General features: G+C 42.3%; 1 protein-coding gene across 1 annotated transcript in view; it reads right to left on the reverse strand.

The window, feature by feature from the left end:
- The window catches only part of CFTR (CF transmembrane conductance regulator), a 575,903-nt gene that overhangs the window by 473,190 nt on the left and 81,922 nt on the right, over positions 1-20,791 (reverse strand). Inside the window, exon 3 of the mRNA XM_029615983.1 lies at positions 17,863-17,974. Within this exon, the coding sequence (XP_029471843.1) occupies positions 17,863-17,974 (112 nt within the window). The remainder of the gene's footprint in view (positions 1-17,862; positions 17,975-20,791) is intronic.

The raw sequence follows: 20,791 nt of genomic DNA on the forward strand, positions 1-20,791 counted from the left end.
TGGGGAAGGTAGTAAGGACTTTGGAGTGTTGTTTTGGTTTTTTGGGTTTTTATGGGGTTGTGGGATGGGGGGGTAAAGAAGTGTGGCTTGGGAAAGGGAGGGAGAGAGGGGGGAATGGGGGATTCTGTGTGTGGTTATTGTGGTTTCTTTATCAAAGCATTTTTCTGAAGTGTGTGGGTGAAGAGTGTGGGGGATGGGGAGGCATGCTTGATCTACATTATATGGCTCAGGGTGGGTTTCTTTTAGAATCTCTCTCATTTGGATATAGGGTTGTGGGGAATTCACATATCACTTTGTCTCATGGACGTGCGGGGAGACTCCACTCCACTGGCGTAATAGTATGGTTTATTCTTCCTATCTCATATCAGCCACTCCCGCCTGATGATGGATAATACTAGAATAATCTCTTGGAATGTAAATGGGCTGGGATCCCCAGTTAAACGATATAAAATACTTCAACAGCTTAAATCTCACAAACCTACAGTTGCCTGTCTCCAGGAAACTCACCTCACGGCCCTAGAGAGCGGCAAACTCAAACGGGACTGGGTGGGAGAATGTTATTATAACCCTGCGCTGAAGAAAAAAGGGGGTGTAGCCATACTGGTCAATAAAACTGCCTCCTTTACAGCTGCTAATATAGTAAAAGATGAGGATGGCAGATTTATTTTGGTGACTGGTTTTCTTAATGGTCAGGAAGTGTCGGTGTGTAGCATCTATGCGCCAAATGCTTACTCTCACTCTTTTTTCACATATGTTTTGGAGCAGCTGGTTGAACATGCGAAGGGATACGTGTTTCTGGCAGGAGACTTCAACTTACCGGCTGACCCGAGTATTGATAGGACTCCCCAAGGATCTGGGGTCCCAAGTAGATGGGGGAAGGGAGTTCCTTTCTTGTGTTCAGAATTTTCTCTCTTGGATGCTTGGCGCACGCTCCATCCGACAGAGAAAGACTATACACACATCTCTAGGGCCCATGCCACACTCTCACGTATCGATTACATACTAGTGCCTAGAGAGGGGCTCCATCTGGTAGTAGAGGCGGTGATTGGGCCGCAGGGGGCGTCTGACCATGCAATGATTTGGGTGGATGTATGTTTCCAGGTTTGTGACAGGGGAGAGAGGTTGTGGAGATTCCCAGGTTTTCTTAGCTCCGATTTGTCTTTTAAGACCTTTTTGCAAAGAAAATGGTCGGAGTTTGCCCATAATAATTCTCAGCACACATCGAACCCAGAGTTATTTTGGGAAACGGCAAAGGCCGTTTTAAGAGGCGAGGTCATCTCATTTGTGGCAGCACGCTCGAGGAATCTTAGTAAACAAATTCTGGAACTAGAAGCCAAATTGGGTATCCTGAAGCGGGACTTGGTTCTCAACCATACTCCAATAACCCAAAAGAAATACTTTGCAATTCTTCGGGATTTGAATAATGTCTTACACCAGAGGGCACAGAGGGCGTTTCAGGTTGCGGAGCGGAACTTCTTCCGCTATGGTAATAAGGCGGGGAAACACCTTGCTAATCTCGTAAGGGCCCATAGGGGAAAAACTTTCATACCGGCCATGAAAACGCGATCGGGCACTAAGGTTACCACTCGCACAGATATCTGTGAAGTGTTCCGCCAATTCTATGCACAGCTTTATACTGATGATGTGACGGGAGGGGCGAGAGAAGAGGATTCCTTTTTCGAGGATCTTTCTTTACCTAGTCTGACCAAGGCTCAATTATCGTTTATTAACAGACCCATTATACCTTTAGAAGTCCTGAATGCCATTTCCACAAGCAAAAGGGGGAAGGCGCCTGGTCCAGATGGCTTCTCTTTTGATTTCTATAAAGTCTTACAAAACCAACTTGTTGATCACCTGACAGATTTCTATAATGACGCCATCACTAGAGGGGGGTTCCCTAGTCACTTCAATACTGCCTATATTACTGTTCTCCCCAAACCAGGCAAAGACCCGCTCTATCCAGCCTCTTATCGCCCAATATCACTGTTAAATTGTGACTTAAAGTTATTTGCGAAGATTTTAGCCAACAGATTAAACTTATTATTGCCACATCTCATCTCAGTCCATCAGGTTGGGTTCGTTAAAAATAGGCCAGCTTGTACGCATATCATTAAATTGTTGACTGCCATGGCATCATCCCTTGCTCAAGACACACCAGCTTTAGTGATAGGCCTGGATTCCGAAAAGGCCTTTGATCGTGTCTCCTGGCCGTATCTTTTCTCGGTTCTGCAGAGATATGGTTTTGAAGGGAATTTCTTGGCCTATCTCCATATGTTGTATGCCCAACCCAAATCCCACATTACAGCTAACGGTTCCAAATCCGGGGAGGTGCTCATTCAGAGAGGTGTGAGGCAGGGATGCCCTCTGTCCCCACTCCTGTACATTTTGGCTATTGATCCCCTTCTAAGAAAAATTGCTTCTTCATCGCTCCTTCGTGGTTATGGGAAGGGTTCCCAGGTGTTCTCAATTGCCGCATTTGCGGACGACATATTGATCTATCTCACAAATCCACAACAGTCTCTAAATCCTCTGTTGACTATGCTGGAGCACTATGGTGAATTTGCCGGGCTAAGGATCAATAAGGACAAGTCAGAGGCCCTTGACGTTGGGAGTCGAGTTCAACCAAATTGGCAGGGTCCTTTCCCCCTTAAATGGGCGACAGCCACCATGAAATACCTAGGTATACGGATATCTTCAGATGTGCGAGATTTTCATAGATTAAATATAGACCCACTTATGGAACAGACGTCCTTACTACTAAAGAAATGGCAGGGGCTTCCTTTATCACTATCTGGACGTATTCAGCTAATCAAAATGATGATTCTGCCTAGATGGCTTTATGTCCTGCAGATGTCCCCATTATGGTTAACGGGTAAGGAGTGTAAGGGGATAAACGCCTTATTTAGGAAGTTTATATGGAATGGGCGCAAGGCTCGTCTTTCGTTCACTATCCTCACACAACCCATACAAAAAGGGGGCCTGGGTTGTCCTAATCTGCGTAGATACAACTTAGCCTGCTTATTACGCAATGTAAAAGACATGTTAGGAGACACATCACATTATACCCCCCTCCAGCTGCTCTGCTCATGGTGGAACCAGCAAACTTTCAAACCCATTACTTCAACTTCCCAGAAAGCACTTACCATCAGGGCTTGGGACACAACCATTCTTGAGGGCCTGCCGTCAGGCTTGGGCTTACATATGCAAACTGGCACGATTGCCCTCGAGGCTCACTCTATTTTTACCGATATGCGGTAACCCTTTGTTTATGCCGGCAATGACTCCCTCCTCATTCCACAAGTGGAAGGAGAAGGGGTTGAGATGGTTATATCAATGCATCTCTATGGAAAAAAACCAACTTTATTCTTTCCCTGAATTGCAACAACTTTATAGTTTATCCCCTCTAGACCATTTTGCTTATAGGCAACTCTGCGGTTTTTGTCAGAAGCACAAGCTGCTACCAGGAGGATCTATATCCTTTGAGGTGGTACACAAAGTTCTCCCCATACATAAACCACAAAGGAACACAGTGGCAGCTTTTTCTCAATCATTCTTATTGCATTTTCCGATCGACACCACATTTCAGAGTTGGCGGCAGTGGTCCAAATGGTCTGAGTTCACGCTCACTTGCCAGGAATATGCAAAATGTTATGAACGGTTGCCCGACTGGTCGGGGAGTGTCATATACAGGGAGATTCAATTTAAGTTTTTACGACGTTATTATGTAGCCTCTGACAGAGCTTTTATGGCTCATATAACGGACTCGTCGGTCTGTCCAAAGTGTAACATGGAGACAGGAACTTATGTCCATCAATTTTGGACTTGTAATGTAATCCTGCTTTTTTGGAGGGAGCTTATTGCAACCTGTGGTTCCCTACTCTCGTTGAATCTCCCTGTTGACCCACTTCTTTGGCTATTTGGTGTTGATAGAAGCCCTATACCAGGTTTGGGAAAATCAGGGCTGCAGTTTATTCGTAGGGTGAGCCTGACGGGCAAGAAGGCCATCCTGGCCTGTTGGACATCGGACGCAGCCCCTCAACATGAACTGTGGTTTAAGAGTCTGATTAAATTGTTTACATTAGAACATCTCTGTATGCAGGAGGCTTCAGATACAAAAATGAAATTTATGGGAAATGTTTGGAATCCTCTAGAGACATATTTACAACCCTCCACAATCACTTGAGAGGGATCTGGGTCCTAGAACGTGATCCCAGGCCCTGGGTTGATGAACTTTCGGGGGGGTGGTTCCTAACCCTATCCTCCTGCCTCAATTTCTAATTCTTGACTTGCTTACCCATGGTCTGTATGCTCACTCTCACTTCATATTTCACTCTCACGCCATATTGCACTCAGGTTGCACTCACACAGTTTCTTGCGGGGGGGAGGGAGGGAAGGGGGGGAGGTAGGGGGAACAGTTTATCAGTTTATCGGTTGTTCTATTGTTCAAGTGTTCTACTATTCAATTGTTCTGCGGTACTATTAGGTGAGGACGAGTTTGCAGGTTCTCACTGGGAACTACGGAGGAGTGGGGTATGCTTTGCCTAGCTGCATAGCCCATACTGGGGATTTTCTCCTGAATCTTGAATATATTTTGGAGCTACCCTTACTTCTGTCTTGAAGATTGTACCTGTCCTTTCCTTTCCAATTTGGGTGCTAGGACGCTTTTGACTACATGTGGGCTAATTGTGAGTTACAGTGTACTCTGACCAAATGGTCAACTCTGTGTCCCTAACTGTACAATCGTGATTTATTGTATGTTCTGTTATATGTTCCTAAAATTTAATAAAAATAAGTTACAAAAAAAAAAAAAAAAAAAAAAAAAGTTGTCTTCAACAAAAAAGGGAAACAACAATGACACAATAACATCCTGCAAACAGAGCAGCAAAATTAGTTTTCAAGGAAAGACACAGTATAAGGCTCCAAGGAGACAGACTCAGAAGCAATATCAGAAAATATTTCTTCATAGAAAGGGTAGCGAATGTATGGAATGGGGATGGCAGAAACTAAAATAGCAATGAAATTCAAGAAAGAATGGGGTAAGCATAACAGAGGCCTAATTGCAAAACAGGGAAAACTAGAAATCACTAAGATCTTTTACAGATTTATAACCCATGCCGTGGGTTATAAATTCTCTCATTGCTGAGAAAGGACTATTACACGAGTCATCAATGCATCAAGCCCATCCGAAAGAAACATATAAGTGAGCATTCTCAATTGCTGCTCCCAAATTTATGGAATCACCTTCCCATGGCTATGCGTCTCACTGGCTGTACAAAGATGTTTCAAGGGATTACTGAAAACATACCTTTTGAAGTGTGCATTTGATTAACATATTTCTGAGCAATTTGTGTTCAGATGTATATATTTTGGCAGCTGATCTTGGAGGTTTTTGACTAAAGATATTTGTAAGATTTTTATTGAGTTGTGTCTCTTTGTTTTAATATGTTTTAGCATGTAGTGATCTATTTGCTATTTTTATTATTATTGCTATGTTCTTAAAATGTATTGATCTATTTGCTGTATTTTATTATTATGACTATTTTTATATGTATGTTGCCATTTGTAAACTGCCTCGGGCTATGGTATATGGTAGTATATAAGTCTCAAATAAAGATAAAAGAAAAAGATCTATACCAATGCACCAGACATGAAAATGGGCAGATTACATGGGCCTCATGGCCCTTATCTACCATCATATTCCATGTTTCTGTGTTTTAGAGTGGGTTAAAACTTATTTTTTTAAACAGAAAAACAACCTGTAATCATAAAAATGGGCCCTAAGAAGAAACAAGTTAGGCTCTAACTCTTACAAGACCCTGTTATCCCAGCAGAAGTCAGTATACAAATAGTAATAATAATAATGATTATCATTAATAGTGTTATTGGACTTAGGCAGCATTTGTGATAAGTAGTCAGGTACAATAAGTCCCTTCTCCAAAGTGCTTGCAATCTAAGTGGGTCCCTGAGGCAATGGGATATAAAATAACTGCCCAAGGTCACAAGGAATGAGGTAGGATTTGAATCCTGGTTTTCATCTCATTCCTCTAACCACTAGGCTACTCTTCCTCTGTAATGGATTATGAATGTGTGGACAAAACTCCACATAACAGCAAATCTCTTCAACAGAGGTTAACCTTAGATGAGAAACTGACACAATCATCTCCCTAACATTATGAGCTTTCACATGCCCTTCTAGGGTCAACGTGTTTGGCCATAAGTGAATGATATGAAATCTGTTATCCAATTAGTCAAGATTCTCTGACACAGTAATCACTGGCTTGGGCTGGTGGGTATAGTAATTAACTGGGTATTATCATTTGATACAGGAAGAGTGCAATCTGTGTGCTTCTAAATTGATTCAGCAGATGTTAGAGATATGTGGAATGAGGTACCCCAAGGGTCATCTTTGTCCCCATTTCTTTTTAATATCTATCTACCCCCTGGGAAAGGTTGATACAGTCCTACACATTTATTACCCTTATCTGTGCTGGTGACATTTAGTTTGCGGTTCCTTCTAGCACTCACCCAGATTCAACTATTGCACATTTAAATGAATGTTTGAAAAAAGTAATGGGGTGGCTTATGAACTGTAAACTGGTGTTAAAGTCTAGTAAGAAAGAATGATTGCACATTGGCCCCCTCGGATACGGTTGGACAGCAGTTTATTGATTGACTGATAATTATATCTACCTCTGAAGTGAAATCCCTGAAGGTTTAAACTGGACTCCTTATTAGATTTGGAATTACCATTGGTGCAAATGACTTAAAATGCTTACTGCAAGTTGCCTGGAGACAACTGCTTACTGCAAGTTGCCTGGAGACAAATGCTTACTGCAAGCCTGGAGACAACTTGCTTACTGCAAGTTGTCTCCAGGCTTGTGGGAATGAGCGGTGATTCCCACAAGCCTGGAGACAAACTAGTCTGATTCTAGCCTTACTTTAAACAGTATATTTTTATTACAGCTTCACACATGCACAATAGTAGACTGTCTTCCCTTCAAAACAGGGTACTCTCTTTACTTACAGTTCACTACTGCTTCCCTCTGTACTCACGGTTCAGCTTCGTCTCTGCTCAGTATTTGGACAGTGTTACATTACAGGGGCTGCTTTCCTCCTGGAGACCCGGGCCTAGTCTGGTTATCCCAACCTGGACCCTAGTTCTTATTCCGCAGTCTCTGGTTACATTCTCTGAGCCCCACCTGCCCAACTGGATCTCGCCCATAGAGCATACTCTCCTTCAGGTATTTAAGGTGGACCAGGCCTGGTATGCATAGGTAAATAGAGGCACTGCCTCACAGTCTGTTAAATGATTTGGAAGCCTTAAAATCTATAACTTATGCTTTGGTTATTGCACAAATTTATTATTGCAATGCCCTTTATATGTCTTTACCAGCAAAGTCCATGCATGGATTACAACTAATTCAGAATATCACAGCAAGAATTATGAAAGGTAGCTTTAGTTGCACTTTGGCTATATCATTGTGTGCTTCTGAGGTGAAGTGATACAAGTCAACAAGAAATTTGAGATCCACTCAGGCTGGGTTATTTTGTCTTCCTACACTGCAAACAAGTTACCTCACATGACAAAGGATTACAGCCTTTCATATTGTGGCCCCCGAGATGTGGAATAATCTCCCAGTTGATCTTCAGCTAAAAAACGTATCATAATTGGGCCCAATATTCAAAGCGCATTCAGCGCTATTAAGCTGGATAAGCAAGACTTATGCAGCTAAGTAGTAGCCGCTGAATATACACCCATGTTCAGTGGCCGCCATTTAGCCATATAAATCCCTTATACAGCTAAAATGTTAGCCACATAGGTTGTGGGCAAGCAGTGGGCGGATCGGTGTGGAGCAAGTTAGCCATACAATTTATGCGGCTAACAGTCAATATTCAGACTTAGCCGCATAAGTTGTACAGCTAAGCTAGATATGCCATAGACTAGGTCTTAAATTAGCCAGTTAGACTTATACTTCTAAGTGCTCAGTTATGCACAGTTATGCTCAGTTATCCTGCTAAGTTACAAGATATATTCAGCGGCACGGCACAGCCGTGCCGCTGAATATATCTTGTAACTTAGCAGGATGAGTTCTAACTGGCTAAGTTACTTAACTTAGTTTTGAATATTGACCCCACAGTTTTTGTACTCTTGGTTTGGTAGGGAGCCTACATTTGAAGCTATCTCAACTGTTGTCAAAATATACTTCAAGTTGTAGTTAAGGGTTAAGCAACAACTAGTTAAATAAAGAGAAATTTTTTGTTGACTGAATTGCAGCTTGCTGAAGTGATTATTGGGGAGCTGAAATGGTGCAAGTATTTAGGAGACCTCAATGGGGGAGTCCAGTGTGTTAAGTAAAAGGACGAGAGTCCAGTGCTGGATTTTGCTGAGTTTAAGGAAAGAACTAGTGGCACTGTGGTCAAAGGCAAAGGTAAACTCAAAGTAAGGGATTTCAGGCTCCTGCATGTAGCCTCAGCTACTAAAGGAAGCTGTATTAGGCACCAGATAATAAGAATTAGTAGTGTGCTAAGGGATCAGAACCCTCAAACAGGGCCTCAGTGCAAAGGAAGTTTGAGAACACACACTTAGAGTGTTTAGCAAAGGAGGGCTTCAGAGATCTTCAAGCATGGTACAGTTTGTTTGAGAATGACATTAACAGTATCCTTAAATTGAATACCCTAATTATCAACCTTCCTTAGCTGGGTAAGGGTAACTGATAAATATAAAGCCCATGGATATAGAGGATTTTCCACTTCCTTATAGATCTTGATATGCAGCGTGAAAGTGCCCATTTTCACTCTAGAAATCAGTCCCACAGACACCCTGTGACTACTCCCCACGTCATAGTGATGAAATAGTGAAATGATCTTTACAGCTGAGTAATTCATTTAAAGATGATGCAAGAGATGCTTCACAAATACATTTGAGACTTCTCAATGTCTTGTTTAAAGTTTAAGATTGTAAAGTCAATTAATTCAGTCTTTATTCTGATGTTTCACCCATCCCATGGGTATAGGGAAAGTCTAGTGCTTCCCTCCCAATTTACAAAAATCAGCATAAAAATTTTAAAAAGAGATAGGGAGGGTGGAAAGAAACTCCTATATACAAAATGAAAAGTCTAATTGAAGGCATTAAGGCTTAGACAACAGAAAAATTTGGGAGCAGCCATAGACTGTTGCCCCTACAAAGGGAAACAGAAAATCCACAACATAAGATAGTGACCTGAGTACTTATATCAAAGGAACTCGCTACATGCACTTTTTCACATGAAGGAGCTACCTGCTCACATTTCTACTATGTTTCTTCTCTACACAATGGAATATTCAATATGGTTCCTGGTAGAGATCTATCAGGATCTCTACAGAAATACTTTAAACAAATAAAAATCAGGCCTAGCTTGGGAGGCATCTCAGCATGCAGCTGTAACACTAAAGCAATATTGCAGAGCTAGATACAAAGAAAACCCTGGAGCGGGACAAGATGCAGGAACACTGCAACACAACTGCAGAGCTGGGCTGGATCAGGAATACTGGAGCAAGGATTGAAGGCTTTTGATAATGTCTAGAGTGCAATTTGTTTTGTTTTGTTTTTTTTTATTGGAAAACTACAGATGCTTTTAAATTGAATTTTTTTATTGTTTTATAATATTATAAAGCATGTTGTGTTTTGGTTTTTTTTTTGTAAACTGCTTGGATATGGATGTTGAAATTGCCATAAATGAAGAGTATAAATAAACTAAACTAAACAGGGCTAGATACAGACTGGGAACACTGGAGTAAGGAACAAGACCAGATGAGCAGAGGTTCTTGAAGGATGTATCCCAAGAGACTTGTATCTGCCTGGGTGTGTTTCTGTTGCTCTCCTTGTACGCTAGCACTAATCAGTGCATACCCTGTGCTGAACCAATGGGTCCTTTTAAGGGCATGGCTACCCAGATGTTAGGATTGTGGATCCTTGTATTGGGGGGAGATTGACGCAACCTACAGGGAAGCCCTATAGGTCCTCACCGCCAACTGGCAGAGTGGATACTGCAAGACTGGGCTTGAGCTTTGCCTATACCAACCCCTTTCCCTGAGATGCAGGCAGAAGAATAGATCTGGTGTCAGGTTATGGTCGGAGGCAGGCAGCAAACAGAGGTGGTGAGGGTTCAAACTATGGTCAGTAGCTGGTGGCAGGCATGATGGTCATGGTCCAGGCTAAGATCTGAGGCAGGCGGCACGCGAGAGTAATCAGTTCACAGACTATGGTCAGTTCTGAAGGCAAGCTGGCTTATGAGTGCAGAAGGCAAGGCTGAAGAGGTGAAGACAAGGCTGGAAGATGAAGGTCCAATGCTGAAGCAGCAACTCACACTACCTGAAGGGTAGTCAACCCCTTGCAGAGGGGGCGTCTGGCAGAGAGAAGGGCCATTATAAGGAATGAAGCAGCTGACTTCATCCGGAGGCGCCACAACTAAGTTCTCGCTGCAGGTCCTTTAAGAGGTCTCTGACGCACGCATGCACCTAAGCAGCTAGGCCCAGCATGTGAAGGCAGCATTCCTGGCTGCACAGAGTAGCGGCGGAGACCTGGCTCAGCAATGTTGGGTGAGTGGGCCATCTTGTGGGAGTAGTCAGCAAGCCAGCAAACGTAACACTGGCAACTGAAGGATAAATGTTTCCTGGCCTTTCTCTGCCTCTGTATCTGTCATGACTCCTCTGCAGCTTCCTAGCCTCTGCCGGCTAGGGTTGCTGATTCAAGCTCCATAGACCCTGACACCGGATTGGAGAAGCAAAAGGAATGTATTACTTCAATCTCAACATCCAAGCCATAAGGATAACAAATTGGAGAATGGAATGAAGTAACATTCCTGGTTCTACAATATTAGATTTGAAAAAATGTCCAATTTGACTGATTTCCTAATGAAGAAATCCAGAAGGATCATAATCAAAATTTATATTGCCCAAGAAGGAGCTACAAAAATCATAGCTCCCTGTGTTGTCTGATTTTTATCAAGGATTTTGCCACAACAGATATATCAGAGGATACCTGTGCAGAAGTTCCTTTCCCCAATGCAGAGAAGGTATCCAATCTAGTCTGCTTTCTGACCTCTGTCTGACCATTCTAATCTGTTAAAATTTCCCACCAATAGAAGATGTTACTACACTCTGATTCAGGGCCCATTTGTGAGGGCAACAGGCAATTTGGCCTGTCTTCCAGAACATTTTGCTCCCCTGCCAGATAACTGGCCTTCAGGGTGGTGCTATTTGAAATGGCCAAGTACCACATTCTCCCAAGACAGATAGAAAGCCCTCATTGCTTCTTCCTTGCTCAGGTAGAAAATGACTACTTGATTATTTCTCTGGATCAGGACAATTTGGTTGTTCACCTGATTTCTGAAAATCTTTGGAGTATAGTAAATTGTACTTCACTCCTGCATGTGTAGTGGTTTTTTTTCCTGAAGGTACCTGGGGCCGTGGATGTGAAGCTCATTTAGCCCAGCCCAAATGGAATGCATCAGAATTTTGAAGGGCACGTTCTTTGTCAAATTGAAATGAAAGAGCCATTAAGATAAAAGACACTGAACTGAGTTCCTCCAGTGCAGTGATGCACTCCTGAAATCCATGAATGGCTTGATTCCACTGGGTCTTTAAAGTCTATTGGGCATGCCTCATATGATGTCCATAGATAACAAATGTTGACTCCACCACAATATACCATCAGTTTCTATACTATTAGGAATGACCCTCATAATAAGCACTCACAGCTTCAAAAGGCTTTCATTAGCCTTCTCTATAATCATAGGTCCATTGTCATACTAACACAATACTGATTTGTTTCATTATTTATTTTTTGTAAATAACACTTTTAATGTGATTATAAGAAAATTAGACAAGCCAAATACTTAACATCAAATCATATATAGATATGTAGAGGCATGTATAATCCATATCACAAAGTGCATAAACATCTAAACACAGTTTTCAAGATTATTAACCCAACTCCCCCCACCTCCCTACTAAGCCTCCCACCTCCCCCCACTACAAGAAAATCTATCATTCACAGAAAATAAGGAAATTGAAGTCATTCTTTATATTTTGTCTTAACCCATGAATCAAAAGGGTTCCAAATTTCGCAATACCTTCCAAGTTTATCTTGTCGATAGCTGTTTGTCTCTTCGTATATTGCAGCTTCCTCAATTTAGCCACCACCAGTTGTACTAGAGGTGCATTACACCATTTCCACCAAGTTGCTACTACTATTTTTGCCGCAAACACTATATAAGATAGTAGTCTCTGCTGTGTTTTATCTAAGTGAACATCAGGCATACTTAATAGCTAAATTTCAGATCTCAGAGAAACTTCACTCCCAGCATCTCACCAACAATTAAGAACATAAGATATAAGAACATAAGATATGCCATACTGGGTCAGACCAAGTGTCCATCAAGCCCTGTATCCTGTTTCCAACAGTGGCCATTCCAAGTCACAAGTACCTGGCAAGAACCCAAACATTAAATAAATCTCAAGCTACTACTGCTTATTAATTAATAGCAGTTTATGGATTTTTCCTCTAGGAACTTATCCAAACCTTTTTTAAACCCAGTTACACTAACTGCTGTAACCACATCCTTTGGCAATGGATTCCAGGAATCCATGCGCCGAGTGAAAAATAATTTTCTTCAATATGTTTTAAATGAGCTATTTGCTAACTTCATGAAGTGTCCCCTAGTCCTTCTATTATCTGAGAGAGTAAATAACTGATTTCCATTCACTTGTTCAAGTCCTTTCATGATTTTGAGACCTCTATCATATCCCCCCTCAATTGGTCTCTTCTTCAAACTGAAAAGCCATAACTTCTTTATCCTTTCCTTATAGGGCAGCCATTCCATGACCCTTATCATTTTGGTTGCCTCTCTCTACACTTTCTTCAGTGCAATTATATCTTTTTTGAAATGCGGTGATCAGAATTGCATACAGTATTCAACATGCGGTCTCACCATGGAACGATTCAGAGGTATTATGATATCCATCGTTTTATTTGCCATTCCCTTCCTAATAATTTCTAACATTCTGTTTGCTTTTTTGATCGCCACAGCACACTGAGCCTACAATTTCAATATATTATCCACTATGACGCCTAGATCTCTTTCCTGGGTGGTAAGTCCTAAGATAAAACCTAACATTGTGTAACTACTACACACTACTGTACATCACTTTGCACTTGTCCATGTTTAATTTCATTTGCTATTTGGAAGCCCAATCTTCCAGTCTCGCAAGGTCATCCTGCAATTTATCATCATCCACTTGAGATTTAACTACTCTGCATAATTTTGTGTCATCCGCAAATTTGATAGGATTTTAGACAGTGCTAGGGAGGAGCCGGATGTCGTGGTACATGTGGGCACCAATGACATAGGAAAATGTGGGAGGGAGGTTCTGGAAGCCAAATTTAGGCTCTTAGGTAGAAAGCTTAAATCCAGAACCTCCAGGGTGGCATTCTCTGAAATGCTCCCAGTTCCACATGCAGGTCACCAGAGGCAGGCAGAGCCAATATTGACTGGGTAAATGTATCATCGGTACATGTTAGAGCAGGGGTCAGGAACCTTTTTGGCTGAGAGAGCCATAAACGCCACATATTTTAAAATGTAATTCCATGAGAGCCATACAATATGTTTAAAACTAAATACAAGTAAATGTGTGCATTTTATGTAAGATCACACTTTTAAAGTACAATAAGTCTCTGAAAATATTACACCAGGCCTTAAGACACCAATACATCTCCTATTAGGAAAACGGACCAAGTCAGGCTGCTATAGAGTCCTACACAGAAACTACACGCCAGCAGAAAACCTCACCTGAATCACGTGCTGTCCCTCACCTAACATAGAATAAAGAGACCAAAACGCATAACAAGAAGCATGCAGAAAAAACTGAATTGGAAACTGCAACAAGCCAGAGTCTCTGTATGCAGTGTAACAAAGGAAAAAAGAAACATCACCCATCCTTATAAAACAAATCAAGAAATATAAAATCATCAGCAGTAAAACTGTACTAACAAAAAGAACATATTTCGAAACAGCTGATGAGTGGAATATCCAATAATTAAAAACTCATATAAAACATTTCCAGATACCAACAAAATATTTCAAAATAGCAGACACAAAGACCCAGTAATGAAAAATAATAAGGATACAAAAATTTTTTTGCTCTGCATACCTGGGAACGTTTGATATCCAGGTGTCCTGAGATTGTTCTGAATTAGCAGGAGGTAGGGTGGTTTGCTTGGAACTTTCTCCTTTCTCAGTCACATACCAGCGCTCTCTCTCACACTGGCTCTCAATGACACACATGCTCTCAGTACTCACATATACACATGTTTTTTCTCTCTCACTTATATAGGCTCTTAATTACACATTTACACACATGTTGTCTATCTTTTCACGCTTACACACACACACAGGCTTTCAATCACATAAATACATGCTGTCTTTTTCTCTCACACACAGACTCTCATTCACATGCTTACAAACATGTCCTCTCTTTCTCTCATTTACACACAGGCTCTCAATCACATACTCACATGCTCCCTCACCTAAACCAGCTCTCAATCACACACATGATCTCTCTCTCTCATTTACACACAGGCTCTCAATCACATACTCACATGCTCCATCACCTAAACCAGCTCTCAATCACACACAGACACACATGCTCTCTCTTACTTATACACACAGGCTCTTAATCATACATACACATGATTTCTCTCACACACAAAGGATCTCAATCATACACACATACTCTTTCACACAAACAGGTTTTCAATCACAAACTTACACATACAGGTTCCCAATGGTAAACTTACATCCATGCTCTCTCTCTCTCACAGGCAGGCTCTCAATCACAGACATACTCTCTTTCACATGTACAGCTCTCAATCATTCACATACATGCAATCACACACACACACACACACACACAGGCCCCCCCCTCCCCCCGCGGCCCGGAAGAGGAAGTGGAGAGTATCGGGAGCGTGCGCGGCAAGAAGAGGCCACACTAGTGCGCTCGGCATCGGCCCGAAGAAAAGAAGACTGCAGCGCAGCTCGGAGTAAAATGAAGAGCTTCAACCGCGGCCGATGGGACTCCGCCTCCGCGAGGGCTGAAAATGAAGAGGTTAGCGTTAGGAGAAGGCGGCTGCTGCCGCGAGTTCCCGGGGTGGGGGTGGGGGAGAGAGAGAGTGAATGACCGAGCAAACACACATGCTTGCTCGCTCATTCACTCTCTCTCTCCCCCACCCTGGGAACTCGCGGCAGCAGCAGCCTCCTCCCAACGCTAACCTCCTTCATTTTCAGCCCTCGCGGAGGCGGAGTCCCATCGGCCGCGGTTGAAGCTCTTCATTTTCCTCCGAGCCGCGCTGCAGTCTTCTTTTCTTCGGGCCGATGCAGAGCGCACTAGCGTGGCCTCTTCTTGCCGCGCACGCACCCGATACTCTCCACTTCCTCTTCCGGGCCGCGGGGGGAGGGGGAAGAAGAGAGCACGCCGGTGCCGCCTACTCCAGCTGTCCTGCCGCGTTCCGCCCGGGCTGACAACATTTTTAGCCCGGGCGGAGGAGGACCGGGGAGCAGCTGGGTCAGCGGGAAAGTGTGGCGACACTTGTCTGCGAGCCAGATGCAGCCCTCAAAAGAGCCATATCTGGTTCGCGAGCCATGGGTTCCCGACCCCTGTTCTAGGCTGTTGCCCATGTGGGAGCATCCTACCACAACTGTAACAGTCAGGGACATCATGATCCAGGCTCAGGCAAGTTTCTTCCAAAGATTCCTCTTTATAGTGAGAATCTAAAATTTGCAGAGGCTTTTAAAGTAAGAAAGTTGTAATCAATACTTTTCCCTTAAGTAAATTACACTAAAAGCCTGCATAAATGGCTTGTACCTGTGATCCTATCTAATTTTCCAGTCCATATTCAAAAGCCATCTGTCTAAATGGCACAATTGGCATATTCAACTACTTATCCGGCTAAATTATAGCTGGATAAAAAGGAGGTGTTAATGGGCCATTCCGGGGAAAAGTAGAGTTATCCGACTAACTTAGCTGAATATCGCACATATCCAACTATATTAGCCAGATAACTTTAGAACTGCTCAGAAGTAAGCTACTTAGCTGGATATCTTCAAAAGATATCCAGTAAGTAGTGCTTTTGCTCACAAAATCCCCAAGAATTAAAGAGGCCTATGGGCCAAATTTGTATATCCCCCACCTAAAATAAAAGTTGTCCTATCAGGCTTTGTATCCCCTATCCCACATCTATAAATGTCAAGGAGCTGTCACGCTGCCCCCCCTCCTCCCCGGACAATTCCCTTTTTCATAAGCAACCAGATACTGAGGCCAGGCCCTTCCTTCCCCTTTCCCCCTCTCAGCAATCAAACAACACCCCACCGCAAAGCTGCACTGGAAGTGTAAACTACACCAGGTTTACACTTCCAGCACTAGAAGTAAGTACCCTTCTGGTAATGTAAGAGTAAACTTGATGTAGTTTGCGCTTCCAGTGCTGCTTTGATAGACGCTGTGCTGGACCTCGCTGGGAATAGGTAAGTGCTGACCCTCCTCCTAGCGGGGATTTTTTGTCCTCAGGAAGTGGGGGAAGGGCCGGGGCAACTTTTACATTAGGTGGGGAATATTAAAAAATCAGGCCATAGACCCTTTTAATTCTTGAGGTTTTTGTGAGCAAAAACGCTACATACCTTATCTTTCAAAAGATATCCGGGTAAGTAGCTGGATAACTTGAAACCCTAAATGGCTATATTCAAACATTTAGGTTTTTAAGTTATCTGGCTACATGTATCCTGATAACTTTAAGCAAGTATATTCAGTGGGACGTTTTTTTCCACTGAATATACAGGACAAATTATCCAGCTAACCTTAGCTGGATAACTTGTCCACTAAACAGCGTACTGAATATTGGTCTCTTTAAGCCTATTGACTGTGCACGTGTCCAGATCCCAAATCACTTGAACAGGTCAGTCAACATGACTCTGATTTTGAAGTAATCATTTATGAAAAGATTGGCATTTGTATATATTTTTTATAAAGTGAAATCTGTGAAAGTCCCCAATATTTGTAAACTGGAAAATTCAGTATGTTTCACCTCTCCCTACCAAAATCATAAAATTTTAGGCTAGTCAACATGAGAGCACAGAGCACTCTTACCTGTCAAGTCTCAGATGACACTGAAATAAGTTTCTAGCAGAAACAAGAACAGAATTCCCATCAATGTAAATAAGAGAGGTGAAAAAAATAACAAGGTCCATATTCAAAAGCCATTTTGACAGTTAACATAATAGCTATCCATTTACATGGCTTACCGGCTACATTCAGCCCTTTTCCAGCTAAATTTTAGCTGGATAACTAGTTACTTGTCTAGAATTTAGCTGGATAAAACAGGGGCATTGTGGGGGCAGGCAGGAGGCATTCCGGGGAGGAGTAGTGTTAGGTGAATAAGTTAACCAGCTAATTCCGAAATTCAGAGCCAAACGGTTACCTTTTTTGGCTAACTCTGGTCAGGCCATAGGGCTGTCTTAAAGTTAGCCAGTTATACACAACAGGTTAACTTTAAGATAGCTGGGTATATTCAGTAGCACAACTGCGCCGCTGAATATACTCTGCTAATTAGCCGGCTAACTAGCACAGCTGCATAGTGCCTGAATATGGACCTCAACATGTATTTAAGCCATCATTAAAAGGAAAACAAGTATACAAGACAGAATTAATAAAAAGTTGAACCAACAACTCTGTCCTATGTCCTCAATTGCTTTTTCTGGCACACCCAAGAAAGAGATGTCAGAATAGTTGGGATCTTATCATTAAAGACATAGCTCAATTTAAAAATGATCTTACCCCTAAATACAACAGGAACCCATAGGAAACAAATTTCCAGAAGAAACATCGTTGAAGTGCATTAATAAGTTTTGGTTTCTTCTTTGATGTTGCCAGTTCCCTGTCCCATTCCCTAAAAGAGAAACAAAAAACTCCCAAGGTCATTAAGTTGCATGCGTAAATGTGCAAGTATATACTGCTAGCATATTTAAATTCACTCAAGTATATCCAAGGAGACTTAGCTAAGGTAACTAATAAGACAAAACCATGCAGACCCCCCAGAAATCCACTCTTCATTGGCTTGATAACTCCATAAAAGTTGAAATCAAGTTTAGTCACACATTTGGCAGATTTAAATACCTAACCATACATCACCCTGCAGGGAGTTCATTCATGAAAAGGTCACATTGTATGTTTTCAAGAAACCTGCTGTAGTTCTTAAGACCAGTGCACAAATAATAGCCAGATAAAGGTTTCTGGAGTTCATCCAGTCCCCAGCCAGATGAAAACAAAGATGAACTATTCTGAACTGTGACTCTAAAGACACGGGGGACTTGTTGACAGTAACATCTTATCTCACCATTCAGAAACAAAGAAATATGGGGCATTTAGCATTTTGACCTAGTAGCTGTTCCTATTCATAAAAGTAGTGTTTTTCCAATTCTAGTGTAACTTTATTTTCTGACAAATATGAGAATAAATGTAACAAACTATAAGAATAAACAGAAGAAAACAGTTCAGCACCACACTCCAGTTTGTTTCTGGAAAAACCTTTCTTTATATCCAAAATAAAAGTTACACATGATTCAGAAACATCCTACAGTGGTATCCTGACACAGGTTGCAAGCTGTTTAGGTAGTCGTCCTCAGAGTCTCAAATATTATTGCAGTCTCTGCTCCTATTGCTGCCTCTCAAAATTAATCCCTGTAGTTAGTCATCTTGGAGCTTTAGGTCATGTATATTCTATTCTGGTCTTAAATTTAAGTTCTGACATAACAGTCTGTTGATTATTGACTGTTGCAGGGACCATTTGTGTGGATTAAATACCCTGCTGATGTGGTCCAATAAAGTGTTGGTGATCCCCAGGAGGTAGGTTGCATGAAGAACCATTTGGTGTCTGCATGCCCATTCCCATATTCTTATCACTTCTTGGCAGAGAGTCCATGACCCCATGACTCCTTGTTTGTTGACTTAGAACATTGCAACTTGATTGTCAATTGAATAAGAATGCTTTCTCTCTCAAGGAGATGCAAGAAAGTCATTTCCGAAACTGCCTTTCTGCTAACAAACAAGTCCCTTGGTTTTGGAAGGACCCTGAATGGGCTCCTCATCCCTTTTTTTATTTATTTATTTTACAGCTTTTATATACTGATATTCGTAGATACATCATATCGGTTTACATGGAACATAACGTAATACATGGAACAGGGAGGATGGCAACTTGGAGGAGGGGTTGACAATGGAACAGCATAATTATAGAGAACAAACTATGATAATACACTAAAATGATGGAAAAATAAATATTATAAAGGAACATAAGGAAGGAGGAAAGAGGGTAAAGAGATTGATAACATGGGAGCATAGAATATATTTATGGGTCAAGAATATTAGCGCACATTTCCAGGGGGAGGGTGGTGGCATGACAAGGGGAAAAATCGGGATGGGGGCTAGGAGTCTTTTCAGGAGGAATTAGGGGGAATTCAAATTGGGGTGGGTTTCTGAGGAGGGTGAGGCAGGGGGAAGGTTCGGGGGGGTGGGAGGATAAAGGTGAAGCAACTTGTTGGCGGAGGAGGGTTGATATGGGGGTGGGTGCTATTGCGGAAAGGCCTTTTTAAAGAGCCAGGTCTTGAGGTTTTTTTTTAATTTCAGGGTGCAAGGTTCTAGGCAGAGGTCAGGGGGCATTGAGTTCCAGAGGGTGGGTCCTGTGATCGCTAGGGCTCGGTCTTTTGTGGATTTGAGATAGGTGGTCTTAGGTGAGGGTGTGATAAGGGTTCCTTTGTAAGCTGTCCTCGTGGGTCGGTTGGAGGTGAAGAAACGGAGGGGAATCATCTAGCCAGTGTATATTAGAGTTATGAAGGGCTTTGTGTATAAGTAAGAGGAGAGGGAGGATCCTTGCGTTAGTTTGATGGGTGTGGATTCTGTATTTCCAATTCTAACTTTGTAGCATCTGTTTTCGAGGTAAGATTTAAACCAGAGCAGTGCTGTTCCTGTGATGCCGATTTCTGTAAGATGGTTAATTAGGATGTTGTGGCTTATGGTGTCAAAGGAGGCGGAGATGTCAAGCAGGGCGAGAATGTAGGAGTGGCTATGGTCTAGTCCTTTGAGGAGGGTATCTGTGAGGGAGATTAGGAGGGTTTCCGTATTGAAGAACTTATGGAATCCGAATTGGGAAGGGAATAAAATGTTGTGATTTTCTAAGTAGTCTGTGAGTTGGGTGTTAACAACTTTTTCCATGAGTTTTGCAAGGAAGGGAAGGTTTGAGATGGGCCTGTAGTTGGTTGGATCGGAGGGATCAAGGTTGGGTTTTTTAAGGGTAGGTTTGACTATGGCCTGTTTTAGGAGGTCAGGGACTTTGCCATACGAGAGTGAGCAGTTGATTATCTCCGCTATGGGAGTAGCAATTGTGTCGGGGATAGCTAAGAGGGATTTAGTGGGGATGGTATCAGTGGGGTGTGAAGAGGGGGTTCGTTTTCTTTAGGATGGTTTCGATTTCCGAGGGGGTAGTGGAGTCGAGTGAGTCTAAGATGGTGTTTGGGGTTTTTGGGAGGGGGTTTGTATGGGGGGTGAAAGTGGGGAAGCGTAGGAGGATTTTTGCAATTTTTTCCTTAAAGAAAAGGGCAAGTTCCTCGCATTTGTTTTTGGAGTCCTCGTCAGGGATGGGGGGGCGGGGGGTTAGTGATTTTGTGAGACTGGTTACATAAGAGAATAGGGTTATATTGGTAGTCATAGA

The sequence above is a fragment of the Rhinatrema bivittatum genome, chromosome 9 (genome assembly GCF_901001135.1).
Source record: "Rhinatrema bivittatum chromosome 9, aRhiBiv1.1, whole genome shotgun sequence".
In the NCBI taxonomy this organism is placed as follows: domain Eukaryota; kingdom Metazoa; phylum Chordata; class Amphibia; order Gymnophiona; family Rhinatrematidae; genus Rhinatrema; species Rhinatrema bivittatum.